This window comes from Myotis myotis, unplaced genomic scaffold, assembly GCF_014108235.1.
Source record: "Myotis myotis isolate mMyoMyo1 unplaced genomic scaffold, mMyoMyo1.p scaffold_m19_p_13, whole genome shotgun sequence".
Classification (NCBI taxonomy): domain Eukaryota; kingdom Metazoa; phylum Chordata; class Mammalia; order Chiroptera; family Vespertilionidae; genus Myotis; species Myotis myotis.
In genome coordinates, this window is record NW_023416317.1 from 29,383,872 (window position 1) to 29,400,010 (window position 16,139).

A 16,139-nucleotide genomic window follows, 5' to 3' on the forward strand; every position below is an offset into this window, starting at 1 on the left:
AAACAAAAACAAGTGTCAGTATACCTTCCAATCTTTCCCTTGCTCCTAACCACTGGTCTAACTTCTCTCTTCCTACAACAGTTTCTTAACCAAAACAATATATTGTTAACTCCAAAAGTTTTTAAGAACCCTGGTTAAGAAGTGTGAATATTGCATCTTCACATGATAGTTGTCCTCTTCCTAAGGTAAATCTTTGTACCCACAACTATTCTTTATGTAACCTGGTTTTCAAATCTTTAATATACTGGATGCCAAGATTTGGAAGCATCTGAGTTTCTCAATACCCCTGGTTAAAGTATGCCTATCCAAAGTATATAAACTAAGCCATGCTTTATTTGGCCAATATACACAGAAAGAAGCTATAGCATCCCTTCACCCGAGCACCTCATAAATTTGAATCAATGCCATTATGAACTGTCTTGAGATCTTTTAGCATCTAACTATCACAGCAGCTCTTACTAAGTCTTTTTTACTCATGCAAACCGCTGCCAGGCCAGATTCAACACTTTCAATTTCTTTTAAAAACTTAACAAATTTATGTTAATGTCTGTTCCTACTTATCTTGTTTATTTCTGTTGCAGTTTTTAGCTTTCAAATATATTTCTGTACACAATGTATTTGTCATTCTTCCAGCATTAGGTCTTTATGTTAAGCATGTTATTTTCCCTCCATCTAAATCACTGAGTAAATAAATGTTCAATAGACTGAGGCCAAAGAAAGTATTCTTCTTTCTTGAGGGAACTATAATTCTGTTATGTTCATACTTCAAAACCAGTTTCTCCCTCCTGGATATCCCCAGGTTTTTATGGCACATCTAAGATTGGTCAGCTGTTTACCAGGACTATAAGACTTCTAGAGTTCAAAGGGACTTTCCAGGGTCATAGTCTTGCCCAATTCTCTCATTTACAAATAAGGAATAGGAAAAGTTTAGTTATATACCCTTGGCCACATGACTAATAATTGGTGTATCTGGAGGCAGAACTAAGGAATTCTAAATACAAATATATGGTGTTCTTCCCATTACAGAGTTTTATTTAATTTGTTTGTATTTTCTGTTCATTTTTATTTACATAAAATAGAGAAATTAATGTTTTTTTTTATTCTGCTTGATCTAAACTTTTGTGCACTTTTTGTTTTCAAGGGTATTTTCACTGCCACACAAGGAGCACACATACTATTTCCTCAAATTTTTAAGTCCATTTAGGGACTAGGTGGGTGAATAGCCTATATCTACTCTGACAAGCTGGAAAGCAAGATAAATGTAAACTCTGGCTTGCTGCTAGTGAGGAAAGAAGTATTTTGGTTACAAATCTCAAATCCTGACCCTAAACCTACAAATGTATTTAGGATTAACTATCAACTTTCTATGACTCAAGAGAGAATGATGATTTTATCATTGTATTGACAGTATATACTGAATCATTATATAAATGATACAATATATTCATTTTATACTATTTCTGGTTGATTTATAGTCAACATCAATTATGACCAGACTTAGATACAAAATCCACTATATAATTAGTAAGCAACCACCACCATCTACCTTCCCACCAGAATGTAAATTCTGTGAGAGTATTAGTTTTATATTCTATTATTTTTGCCTTGCTTGCAGTAGGCTCTCAATAAAAATATGCTGATAAACAAATAAATGAATAAGTTAAAGAATAAACTGTAAAAGGAACACTGACCAAAAAAGCAGACCTAAAAATTTTTATAACTCCCCAAAAAGCAAACAAAAGAGATATATCTCTTGGCCACTAAAGTTAACTAAATAATAAAAGGAGTCTTAATATTACAATTACAATATTCTTTTTCAACGAAGTGCTTGCTCCTTTTCCATTTTGCCCCTTACCTTGAAATTTTGACAGGTTACACTTCGTTTCCTTACACTCCCTATGTATGAGACTTGTACAACAATTCTCTGTTCATTTTTCTAGAAATATCAAGTAAATGTTCATAGACCAAATCAATTTCATTGTCATAAGATTATAAGAAGTCCATCACTAGATAGAAAGATTAGGCTCTTGTATTAGTATTACTTTATGATCAGAGCTTAAAAACAAGCCAAATAATTTCCTATTTTCCGCACTGTTTTTATTTTCTTTGCAAGCAGTTGTTGTCAGAACTCATTTCAAACTATAAAATTTCACATTTACTGAAACAGTAACTTCTAACAATCCTACATGGATTAATTGAAAACATTGCATTTACTGTGCTTTTATTAAATGTTTTCGTCTACATTGTTCCTCTAAAATCTAAGTAAAAAGTACTAAAACAATAGTGTGTTAATTCAAATGTTGAGGATCATGTGAAAATCATGTTGACAATAAAGGAACTTGCTTACCCAATCCTTTTTTCTGTTTTTAATTTATTTAATTCACTTCAAATGTCTACGCTAAGTTCAAAGTTACTGAATTAGAACTGCATCAAACTCAAATCATTTATTTATATCCTTTTGCTATCTGTTAAAGAGTGATACAATATTTTAAAACTACATTACTTATAAAGTCAAAACTAATATTATTTATCACAAATCATTTAGCTTATGTTTAATAAACCACATAAGCACCAGCCCATATAAACCCCCTCCCGTAGGTTCTCTCCATACAGTTTTCCTTTAAATTACAAAAGTGAAAAATCTAATTTGAAAACTACAAGAAAACTATGGATTTAATAAACAGATTAACTTACTGAAAAAATCTTTAAAGGCGTTTAACCAATCCATTTAGAATAAAAATCCCGTGTTTTCTTTTGTCAGTTACAGCTCAGGATAATTCTGAGTGAGCTTCCTGGTCTGTTCTGCAACACTGAAACTTCCCACACCCAAGCCATGTGACTTGGCCCACACCCAGGCAATAGAAAGTTTTTCTAAGGCTCCTCTCTTTCCAAACATTTCCCCCCCCCCCCCCCTGAATTATAACAGAACCTGTAAAGCAAGTATATCATGATGGCCACAAATGTGACCTTATTATTCAGAGTTATTTTAGAAGAAGCTTTAAGTCATATATATTTTCAACAGTTGAAAATGTCTATCAGCACGATCATTGTGAAACAAATTAATTATATGGAACATTTAAGTTACCAATAAGGAGTTCAGAAATTCTGAGAAAGGAGAGAAGGCTGTCCGATGCAAACGCTGAATTTACATCACTATACAAGGCTAACTACAGATCACTAACTTAAAATGAATAATTAAAAAATGTACCTAATTGGGCTTTAAAATTTATATGCAGTAATATCTAAAATTGGGAAACTTATCCTTTTTGCTCTATGGTATTAGTTTTTTCACTACCTTTTGTTAATTACTATCACATTTGCTCTAGTTGCAGGATACCAGCATTCTTTAAAAATATCTATTTAGATGCGGTTCTAGTCCTTTTCGTGCTTTCATCACTATAAGGCACACTTTCTTCACAAAAGTTACCTTAATTATCCCCAATAGCTCTAATCAACATGCTTTAAATCAATGGTTCTCAACCTTCTGGCCCTTTAAATACAGTTCCTCATGTTGTGACCCAATTATAAAATTATTTTCGTTGCTACTTCATGACAGTAATGTTGCTACTGCTATGAATTGTAATGCAAATATGTGATATGCAGGATGGTCTTAGGCGACCCCTGTGAAAGGGTTGTTTGACTGCCAAATGGGTCGCGCCCCACAGGTTGAGAATAGCTGCTTTAAATAAATGTCCAGTATTCACAAAATAATAAATATTCCTGGTTCTAACTCTGGTCTCTTTTAGCTACTCAAGGAAAATCTCTTTCTGGTTTGTCTTCCAATAAAAAACTAATAATAGTCTTATATGCAAAACCTTAAAAATCTCAAAAAGGTAACCTCACTACAGCAGTTAAATGTCATGGTGAAAATTTAGATTAATAACTTCATTTATTAAGTTACATTTAGAATACTGAATTTTTAGTTTAGAAACCAATTTTCTAATACTTTATATCTTACTTTGAATTGTGCAATAAATTTTTGCTATTTTATAATGGTTAAAAACAAAAAAAGATTTGTCTTCTATTGCTGATTTAGTCTAGAATAACAATAATAAATAAGAAATAAAAAATAATATAAAGTAGTTAATCAATAATATTTTATATTTGTCAGTTATGCCATATTACTTTCAAACTTTCACAAGGAAAAATTTTACTTTCTCTTCTACATATATACAAAGAATCCTTAAGTAATAGAATGTCTGCATGCTTGCCTGAATACAAAAAATGAAATTCTGTCCCTCCCAATTCCTTCCTGTCAGCCAAGGAGACTTTAATTAAAAAAAAAAAAAAAAGAGGCCACTCCTCATCTGGACATATTTCCTTCCTATCAGCTCAGCCAAGGCAAGTGTGAAAGCAGGTTCCACTATCTTTGGCCCTAATGAGGGCCAGTAAAAACACACAAACTTTACAGCTAGAGCAGTGGTTCTCAACCTTCTGGCCCTTTAAATATAGTTCCTCATGTTGTGACCCAACCATAAAATTATTTTCGTTGCTACTTCATAACTGTCATGTTGCTACTGTTATGAATCGTAATGTAAATATCTGATATGCAGGATGGTCTTAGGCGACCTGTGAAAGGGTCGTTCGACCGCCAAAGGGGTCGCAACCCACAGGTTGGGAACCGCTGAGCTAGAGGAAGAAAGAATGGGGGAAAAAGGAGAAACAAAATAAAAAAGATCAGCCTTATAGAGGCTAATCTACAGTAATGAATCTAATTTACTTTTATACAGTAATGATTCACAATTTAAAATTCTATTATCAACTATAAGAATAAAATAATGGTTTGCTTTTAAAAGTTAAGTTCAAAGTGTAAACCATTAGATATTTAAAATATAGCAATGTGCCAGGCAAAATAAACTGCCTTAATTTCAAGGCGGTAATTCTGCATCTTACTCATTTATCCCTGTATCATTTAGATGCAGAATTTGCCTAACTCCATCAGGTACTCAGAGTTCAAGAAGCCCCTGCTAGATCAGTCAGTTCTGCTCCTTAGCACCACCCTGGCTTGATTTTTGAACTCCAGCCAGACCCACCAGAGCTAGATTCATAGAAACTTCCCACAAACACTTATGACGTCCACTGGTCTCCTGATGTGAACACCTACTATGAGCCAAACTTACCTTGTCTTGCTAAAATTCCAGTTCAGCCCTTTTCTAGTCAGATCTGCCCACTGCTGCCAAAATTATGTACAAAGAACCAAGCTCTAACATCTACTTAAAAGAAAGTATTGTTGCTGTTTTAATACAAGAATAACTTACCTAATGTATCCTTTAGGTTTTTTACAATAGATGCTTTCCGAGCACTGTTTTTCCTTTCCACATAGTTAGAAGGCACAAAACCTGTTTTATTCATAGAATTTCGAACTCGCCACCAAGACTTAGAATCATCTAGAAGCCATAATCTCTCATTCTTCTTGATGTCCAGCTCTTGTTCTTGTTGGGCCACATAATCAAATTTGGCTACTACAACCACTTCCTCTGCCATCTTTCAGCAGCTTCAGCACTGTAACCACATAGAAAATATTTTTAAGATGTAAATAATAGCAGTCTACATACTTTTCAAAAGAGATACACCTAAAAAACCTAAGAGCACTGAAAGGTTAAAAGTAAAAATATGAAAAAACAAATACACCAAGCAAATACAAATCAAAACACAACTGGTGTAGCTATATTAATAACACACTAAAAGACTTTGAGGCAAAACCATTACTGATAATAAAGAAGTTTACTATACAGTGATAAAAAAGCCTATAACCTCTATACTTATGATTGACATAGCTCCAAAATAGATTACTAGAACTACAAAGAAAAATAGACATCTATGGTCACAGAGGACAATTTTTAACAACATATTTATCTCAGTTAACACATTGTATGCGGGAAATGTATTTATACATTTTACGTATTTATACGTCCTACCAGTGTAGTAGAGCACGGGACACGTATTAATACGTTTTTTATAGACTAGCGGTAGAATGCGGGTAACGTATAAATACGTAAACTAAAGTTATCGTAATTATACTGAACGTTGCCATTTGCGCAAGAAATTAGCAAAAATGGCCAGTGTCACCTGTTAGCGCACGATAAAAACTACCCGCAAACAATGTGTTAATAAATAAAGGAGACCAAAAAATTAGTAAAGCTAGAACAGAACTGATATCATAACCATGCAGTTTGAACTAATCTATAATAATCTATTTTAATAATAGAGATATATGCAAAGTGTCTGGGACACTGTTAACAGTAATAACAATGATCAAACAGCAGGCTGAGTGGGGCGACCAGGCTGGCGGGGGGGCGGGGGGGAGTTAGGAGCGGCCAGGCCGGCAGAGGGAGGCAATTGGGGGTGATCAGGCCGGCAGGGGGTAGGGCAATTAGGGGCAATCAGGCAGTCAGGCAGGTGAGCAGTTAGGAGCCAGCGGTCCTAGATTGTGAGAGTGATGTCCGACTGCCAGCTTAGGCCCTATAAATTGGCAGTTGGACATTTTCCAAGGGGTCCCGGATTGGAGAGGGTGCAGGCTGGGTTGAGGGGGTCCCCCCCCCCATGCACGAATTTTGTGCACCGGACCTCTAGTCTATAATAATAAAAGCACATAATATGCAAATCAACTGAATAGCCAAACAGCAGGATGACCTTCCAGACAAAACTGGGGCTGCGAGGGCCGAGGCAGTAAGGGGCTGAAAAGGCCTACTCTTGCACAGATTTCGTGCATTGGGCCTCTAGCCCTATATAATAAAAGTGTAATATGCAAATCGACCGAACAGCAAAACAACCGGTCTCTATGATGCGCACTGACCACCAGGGGAACGCTGCTCAGCCAGAAGCCCAGCTAACAGCTGGCGAGCGCAGCAGCAGTAAGGAGCGAGGGGCCAGAGCTGTGAGAGCCCCAGATTGCGAGAGGGGTTCTGCCTGCCGGCTTAGGGCTGATCCCAGGGGTATCGGCCCTAAGCCGGCAGGCAGACATCCCCTGAGGAGTCCTGGACTGCGAGAGGGCACAGGCCGGGCTGAGGGATAACCCCCCTCATCAGTGCACAAATCTCATGCACTGGGCCTCTAGTAAACATAAAAATACTAGAGGCCCGATGCACAAAATTCGTGCAAGGGGCTTGGCCCTTGCAGCCGTGGCAGCTGCCTCAGCTTCATCTGGAAGGTCATCCAGAAGGTCGTTTGGCCATCTGGTCTAATTAGCATATTATACTTTTATTCTAATTTCCAAACAGACAAATATAAAAATTCATCAAATGCCAGGCAATTAAAAAAAGTCTCAAGAACTTTAATGTACTTGATATCCTACAACCACATTCTCTGACAACCATAACAAAAAGATAGCTTTTTAAAAAACCACATGTTTAGAAATTTCTAAAAACTCATGTGTCAGAAAATAAGTAACAGAATTTAAAAAATATTAAAAGTAAAGTAATAAAGACTATACTGCCAACCTGTGGGGTGCAGCAAAAGGAATAAATAGGGTGGGGCAAAAGTAGGTCCTTAGTTGTACACAGTTACATCAGAAAAATAAGAAAACTAAAAATAAATTAATGAACTGAGCATGTCTCTTAAGCAGTTAGAAATGCTGAAGAATATAAAAAAGGTAGATAAAAGGAAATAATACAAATAAAAGCAGGACTTAATGAAACAGAAAATAAACATAGAGGACAAAAGCTAAAAAAAAAAAACTAACAAGAAAAACCTAAACCAAAAAAACCAACCACAAAAAGGTAGCTCTTTGTCAAAACTAACAAAATGGATATAATTCTGGTAAGATTCAGTAATGAAAAAAGGAAGATGCACAACCAAATACTAGGAAAGAAAGGGAGTTATACTTATAGATACTGCAGACATTCAAAAAATAATTTTTATAAACAACTTCAATAGCTCTAAAAACAAGTACAATATACACATATGAAAACAAATGCAAATGTCCCTTAAGTTTGGGAAATGATGTTCAATCTCATTGTAATAGAGAAATGCAAATAAAAACTGCTCCGTAATATGATTTTTTACCTATCCGGTTAGCAAAAATCCAAAAGATTGACAACACAGATTGTTGGCAAGGCTATCAGGAAGTAATCACTCTCATATATCTAATCTAATAAATGACAAACATGCAAATTAACTGTACCTTTGCTACGCCTTAAGCCACACCCACCAGCCAATCAGAGCGACTATATGCAAATTAACCCAACCAAGATGGCAGCCAGCAGCCACGGAGCTGAAGCGAGCAGGAGGCTTGGTTGCTCCAGTGATGGAGGAAGCCAAGCTTCCCGGCTGGCTCTGAGCTCCACCGAAGGAAACAAAGTTTCAATTATAGAAGGTAAATAAACCCCAGAATAAAAAAGAAAAAGAAAAAAAGGAGAGGCTGGGAGCTTCCGTCCCTGGGGGGCTTGGCCAGCCTGAAAACCGCCCTTAGCCCCTCACCCAGACTGGCCAGGCACCCCAGTGGGGATCCCGTACCCTAAAGGGGGTGTGACCAGCCTGCAAACAGCCATCAGCCCCTCACCCAGGCTGGCCAGGCACCCAAGCGGGACCCCCACCCTGATCCGGGACACCCTTCAGGGCAAACCAGCAGGCCCCCACCCGTGCACCAGGCCTCGATCCTATATAATAAAAGGGTAATATGCAAACTGACCCTAACAGCAGAAAGACTGGGAATGACTGGTCACTATGACACACACTGACCACCAGGGAGCAGACGCTCAATGTAGGAGCTGCCCCCTGGTGGTCAGTGCACTCCCACAGGGGGAGCTCTGCTCAGCCACAAGCCAGGCTGATGGCTGCCAGTACAGCGGTGGTGGTGGGAGCCTCTCCTGCCTCCTAGGCAGCGGTAAGGATGTCCGACTGCAGCTTAGGCCTGCTTCCCGTTGGAAAGTGAACATCCCCCGAGGGCTCCCGGGCTGCCAGAGTGATGTCTGATTGCCAGCTTAGGCCCAATTCCCCAGGGAGCGAGCCTAAACCAACAGGTGGTCATCCCCCAAGGGGTCCCAGTCTGCGAGAGGACATAGGCCAGGCTGAGGGACCCCCCCGAGTGCACAAATTTTTGTGCACCGGGCCTCTAGTTGAGAATATAAAAAGATTAAGAGCCTATGGATAGGGAATTTGGCAATATTTTACAAAATTATATAAACCTTAAGCTTCAACTCAACATATACTGTCAAGGTTCAGATAGTATTCCTGGAGGCAAAGACCAGCAGTCATATAAATGAGAGAAGTCCCTGGAAGGCTAATGGACTCTGATATTCAGCAAGGGCTGAAAATCAGCATTGTATTACCCTGCTGCTGGCTGAATGGTTGAAGACAATCCGCTAACCTGATCATCTTTTATTGTTTACCAAACCTTGCCATTCAAATGTGTGTTTGCTTTGCTAAAGGGCAAATGTGTATTCTAGTAAGTAAAAAGCTATGGGTCTGGAGATTCAGGGAACCTCTCTGCTAGAGAGTAAGGTCTCCGCCTGACTCCCCCATGCCTTCTAAATTTATATTTCTTATCTAGTATATCCGTTTGTGCGCAGCCCCTTCTCCAGACCTTGAACCCTAGCCACAGATGGATGCGGCATTCACAAGTATACATAATGTGTGTACTTATTTTGTTGTGGGGGAGCATGAAAATTAGAATTCCCAATTTATCTTTATTCACAAAGAAACACTAAAAAGATAAAACCAAAAAATGGTTATCCTGTGGGAAGAAAAGAGAGAGAACCTCAGTATGGGAGCAGACCTCTCTGGGTGTACTTTTAGAAGCATCTAAATCAATGGTTTTCAACCTTCATAATGCCACGACCCTTATAATTCAGTTCCTCATGTTGTGGTGACCCCCAATTTCATTGTTACAAATTGAACATAATTAAAGCATAGGATTAATCACAAAAACAATATGTAATTATATATGTGTTTTCCGATGGTCTTAGGCGACCCTTGTGAAAGGGTCGTTAGACCCCCCCAAAGGGGTCTCGACCCACAGGTTAAGAACCACTGTCCTAGGGTTTTGTGGAAGGTATAACTGTGAGGATGAAATTGGCTATTTGGCTGCAGCAATTACTAAGCAAAGTGTTGGAAGTGTAACTTTACTTCTCTTGGATGCTCAGAGTAAAATTTGAGAAGAGAAAAAACTTAAAGATGAATTGTTAATCAAAAGGGAAGCAGAAATTTAATTTAAATGTTGGAAAATTCTCAGATTATCCATATTGCAAAATATGAGAAAATATGTTATGAACTCTAAACGTATGTACGGCCAAGGGACGGGACTCTTTGATACATTAGTTTGGGTGTGAATACCAGACTCAATCAGCCACCGTAATTATGGAGAAATTAAAAATTACATGCTAGTCTGAAACAAATGCTAATTAAAATAAAGGCCTTTATTTTAAACGATAGGTCAAATAAAATGCCACCTTACACTATTCACTTTTGGAAATATCACTTTGGAAACATCCACAATATGAAAAACCACAAAATTATGACAAAGGCAATCTGTACTGGCAGAAATCAGGAAGGAATAATGGAAGATTGTTGGCCAGTCTTCTTAGATTTTACAGGATAAGACCACAGATATTCTTCAAGACAAGGAAAGAAGAACCACAAAGGCTGCCTCCTCCATTTCAAAAGGGGCCATTGCCTGGGTTTCAACCCAAAGATGTGGGGCCCAGGCCAGGAGAGCCACTGGCATGTGATTGTAGCACAGCAAGAGCTGCCTTGAGCTGCACTCAGCAAAGCCATAGGGGAAACACAGGTAAGTATTTAATAGTTTTAAATAGAGAACATACATGAACAGATATTTCACACACAAAAAAGGAATCTGAATGGCATATAAGCACGTGAAAAGATTCTCAAATTCATTAGTCATTATAGGAATGAAAATTAAAACCACCAAGTGATATCACTACACAGCTATTAAATGGCTTACGAAGAGAAGAGAGGTGGAGAAGAATGAAAGGGGGAAAGAAATAGGGGAGAGGAAAGATAGAGATACAGAGATAGAGAGATAAAGATAAAGATAGGAAAGGAAACAAAGAAAAAAAAGTACTAAGTTGCCAATGAGGATGCTAATCAACTGGAAATAATGCATTGCTTGTGGGAATGCAAAAGTAGTACAACCATTATGGGTAACAGTTTGACAGCTTCTTCAAGTTCAACATACACTTACCATATGACACAGCAATCTCACTGACCTAGACTCAAAAGGCTATGTATGGCCCTGACCAGTTTGGCTCAGTGGATAGAGCATCGGCCTGAGGACTCAAGGGTCCCAGGTTCGATTCCGGTCAAGGGCATGTACCTTGGTTGCGGGCACATACCCAGCAGGAGGCAGCTGATCGATGTTTCTCACTCACTATCCCTCTCCCTTCCTCTTTGTAAAATATCAGTAAAAATATATATTTTTTAAAAAGGCTATGGATGACATTCTAGAAAAGGCAAAATTATAGGGATTAGTGGTTTTCATAGGTTAATGGTGAGGGTAAGAGTCTGACTATAAAGCATGAGAAAATTTTATTTTCTTGAGAGGGGGTGAAGAAACTGTTCTGCATTCAGGTTGTGGTAGTGATTAACTTAGATGCACAAAGTGTGTTAACTTCCATGCACAAGGTATGTTAACTTAGATATACAAGAACAATGGACAGGGCTGCTTAAGGCAAAAACAAATCTTTTACTAAAGAAGTCATTTGCCTCTCGATATGTCTAATCTCCTTCACACTCAAAAACGTGTGAATCTTACTATATTTAAACTAAATATATAGCAGAAAACATTCATTGCACTTTCTTATACTTTAAATGGACCTGTTTTGACTCATGTATAATTTTATGTCACCATGCAATATACATTCACTAAGTTTTGCAGATCTTCCAAATGTTGACATCTTATAAAATATCATTGCATTTCATGCAGTCTCTGGAAACTTGAGTGAAAATGAAAATTAACATCCCAGTATATGAAAATAGTTTTGGCCTTACAGACTCCCTAAAAGGTCTACTTTAGGAACTCTGCTCATCTAAATATGGGAATAACATCAGGACAAATACCTAAAAACATGTTCTTCCCCAACCTACTTTTACAAATTAATTCGGTATATCTACAGATTAATGGCACTAAGTTTGTCAAATCATTTTACCATATTGTGTATGACATGTAAACTATGCGAAAGGGCACTGTTTGCTATGTATGATAAATATCACCATTTTTGGCAAGCCAGTTGTTATATTCTGAGGAAAAAGGAACCAGCTAGTGATAGAAAAAATTCTAAAGGGAAATCTCTCAGGCAAGTACAAATACAATTTTAGAGTCTGTCGTACTTTGACATGTAACTTGACAATTTCCTGTTTCTGATAAAAATCAGCAGAGTGACAATACCCAAGTGACTAACTCCGGAAGTTTGGTTGGGCTATAGATCTCTCAGTAAACAATTAAGAGGGAAAAATCCCCAAATAAGTAACTTCAATATTCTATAAGTAATGCAAAAAGACAAGGCAATTCATAAGATAATTTTATTCTATTCAATGTATTATACCTTACTATTTTGTCTAGTTATTTTAATTGTTAAATACTCTTATTAATGAAACAACATAGACAAGAAACCCAGCATGGGGAAATTAAAAATTACATGCTAGTCTGAAACAAAGGCTACTTAAAATAAGGCCTTTATTTTAAATGATGGATCAAATAAAATGCCACCCTATATTATTCACTTTTGGAAATATCACTTTGGAAATATCCCCAATATGAAAAAGCACAAAATAATGACAAAGGTAAAAGTTATTAAATAGTTATTACAGATGAAGAATACACTGAGCTAAGGCCTGAGAATAACTATAGGCACATCAAGCAAAAATCCTGCTCTCTAAAAATATCAACTATAATTCTATTTCAACAAGTTATTTAATGTCTTAGGCATTACTCCCTATATGATTACTTTGTGAGGCGTCACAAAATTTTACTTATTACCCTCTCTGAATTAAAATGTCACGTAGTGCTGTGGGGTGAGGGCATGTGCCAGGGGTTAGGGGAGGCCGGGGAAAGGTCAGTGGGGAAAAAAAGGAGACATATGTACTACTATTTGTAATACTTTAAACAATAAAAAAATTTTTAAAAATGTCACGTAGTGCTAAGAGGTCTATAAAAAAGTAACAGTAAGTCTAGTATCCATCTGACACCATATAGTTATTACAGTATTATTGATTATATTCCCTTACATATATTTTTTAAATTGTGATAAAATACCTGAATTTCACCCCCACCCCACCCCCAAAATTCAAATGCTTAAGTCCCATCCTCCAGTACCTCGGACTATAACTATATTTGGAGTTAAGTTCTTTAAAGAAGTAATTAAGGTAAAATAGGTGGATCCTAATCAAGTATGACTAGTGTCATTATAATTTGGTTCGGCCAAAGTGGCTCAGTTGGTTGAGTATCGCCCTGTGCACCAAAAGGCTGCCACAGTTCAATTCCCGGTCAAGGTACATACGTAGATTGTGGGTTCGATCCCCAATTGGGGCATGTATGGAAGGCAACCTATAAGTCTCTCAGTCTTCCCCACCCCTTCCCCTTCCTCTAAGCATATCCTCAGGTGAGATTTAACAATAATCTATATATAAAAAAAGCTAATATGCTAAGTGTCCAACCGTCCAACTGGTTGCTGTAACTCACACTGACCACTAGGAGGCAGATACTCAACGCTGGAACTGCCATGACCCACACTGCCCCTTTACAGAGAAAGGGCACCACGGACTTGGCGCCCACAAAGCAACACTCGGCTTCCCCCAAGTGGTACACAGGCCCTACCACCACCTCAGAGTGATACCCCACCAAATCGCAGCCAGTGGTGCCAAGACTCCATGGCGCAAAATGTGGCCCACAGCCCAGCCCAGTCCAGCCCAACCCAGAAACAGTTGCTGTGGGTGCCAGGTAATGATGTCACGTAGCAACGCCTGGCTTCCTCTCCCTAGAAACTAGACTCCTTGGAATTGCTTTTTTTAAAAAAATGTATTTTATTGATTTTTTACAGAGAGGAAGGGAGAGAGAGTCAGAAAGATCGATGAGAGAGAAACATCGATTGAGCTGCCTCCTGCATACTCCCTACTGGGGATGTGCCCACAACCAAGGTGCATGCCCTTGACTAGAATCGAACCTGGGACCCTTCAGTCCGCAGGCCAATGCTCCATCCACTGAGCCAAACCAGTCAGGGCCTCCTTGGAATTTCTTTAGCCCAGAAACCTGACTTGCTTTACAGCCAGGTGCAAACATTTTACAGTTTAACCAAATGTCTGTGAAGCATTTTCTGGTGCTTCATCTCATTTGATCCTCACAGAAATCCTGGAGTAGGTAGATAGGAGACTTGGTGGAATACTATTTTCTCTTTATTAGCCGGAAAAACAGATTTAGAAAGCATAGAAACTTGACCCGACTGAAAAGAAGTAAGAAATGGTGGACCTTGAAAACGACTTCAGGTTTTCTCACTGCGCAGAATATAGTCAAACACTGCTGCAGTTAAATATTTTACCCTTTGTTCTCCCTGCGTGATCTACAATAATAATCTGCAACATGTTGGTATTTACTGCTGTGTTGCTGACAATTACCTGAAAGAGAAGATGAGGTGCTTCACTGGGCTGGAAAAAGTTTAGCTAAATCAGAAAGCAGGTCTAATTAAGCAAGTTTATTTTATACATATAAAAGGCTAAGCTGACTCGCACCTGCGCGATACATATAAAGCTCTTGCTGGCGCCAATCACACACATGTGTTTTGATCTGTCAATGTCGATCGTGAATTTGGTTGACACTTCTATTATAAAGAAAGGGCAAATAGCGATATTAAATTATTTCTTCTAATAATTTCTTTTCAATGTGCATGAATCTACGTTCCGGGACACTAGTAATAAAATAAGAAGAGCCAATTTTAACACAGACATGCTCCATATGAAAACTATATGAAGACATTGGGAGAAGACAACCATCTACAAGCCAAGGAGAGGCCTCCGAAGAAACAACCATGATAACAACTTGATCTCTCAGACTCTAGCCTCCAGAATTTTGAGAAAATAAATTTCTGTTGTTTAACCACCCAGTCTGTGATACTTTGCTATGGCAGCCTTACCTAACTAATCCATATAAAATGTATCATCTGAACCATTTTTAAGTGTACAGTTAAGTGGCATCAAATATATTTACAATGTTGATGAACAAGTATAGCCATCCATTGCCAGAACAATTTTAATCTTGCAAAACTGAAACTCTATACCCAGTAAAAAATTACTCCCTCATATACAGCCAAACTGGTACTGTTAGCTATATATTAATGTGGGAAAGGAAGCAAAAGAGAGTCAGAAATTGGTGAGCATATTCAGCTGGGAAACAGAGGCCTGTTGGCTTCACCAGGAAGCTACAGCTCAGGGAACCACCAGTCCATTCCCAGCAGATCACTGGGGGAAGGGATAGAACAAAAGGGCAGGTAAACATATACGCAGTAAAGTCAAAATGGTGCAAGGGGTATAGGTGACCATGGAGACCTGTCAGTCTTACCTGGGGAAAGGATCACTCATCAGTGGGTGCACCCTATCAGAAGCCCATGAAGGTTTGAGAAGCTGACTGGCTATTTTGAATAATCTCCTGGTTAAAACCCCAGGAGAACAAAGCACGCGTGCTCTCTCTCTCTCTCTCTTGCTTGGGACTGTAACTGCACTCGCCCTGAGTGGTCTCTTCTTCCTGGGAGCATGTGACCCTGTGGGTCTAGTGGCCACCTGGAGCCTGAGAAAGGCCATGCAGGCCCAAATGAAGCAGAAACTCTGGACATTGGCCTTGGCCTTTGCCCTGATAAAGACTCAATTGGACTTTTTCCACGGCGGGATGGAGGAAATGGGACATTGGAAAGCAAGGAGAACTCTTTCGATATTGCATCACAAATAAACCACCTTGCCACATCACAATCAAATCGCTGATTTTTACCAAGCTTTTACTTAGAAACATGTTTCCCAGGTTTTTTGAGGTCCCACTATATGCCAGGCACAAATGAGCTATCCAGCTCATAAAGCTAAAGCTGTCGTGGAAGAGTTTACAGACTAGTGGGGAAAGTTCTGTTTCTTTGCTAATATTATTTTATCTTTAATGCTAACATACTCTGCTTCCATTAACATCATAAATTATGCTAACTACCTCT

At 38.4% G+C, this 16,139-nt stretch overlaps 1 protein-coding gene across 3 annotated transcripts in view; it reads right to left on the minus strand.

Annotated features, from left to right (window-relative positions):
* The window catches only part of NCK1 (NCK adaptor protein 1), a 72,106-nt gene that overhangs the window by 12,674 nt on the left and 43,293 nt on the right, over positions 1–16,139 (minus strand). For 2 of the 3 annotated variants that reach the window (XM_036332475.1, XM_036332477.1), the window contains one exon: positions 5,259–5,502. In XM_036332475.1, the coding sequence (XP_036188368.1) occupies positions 5,259–5,484 (226 nt within the window). In that variant the 5' untranslated portion in view covers positions 5,485–5,502. Of the gene's footprint in view, positions 1–2,694; positions 2,878–5,258; positions 5,503–16,139 lie in introns of those variants that run through there. The other variant, XM_036332478.1, reaches the window with a different exon arrangement.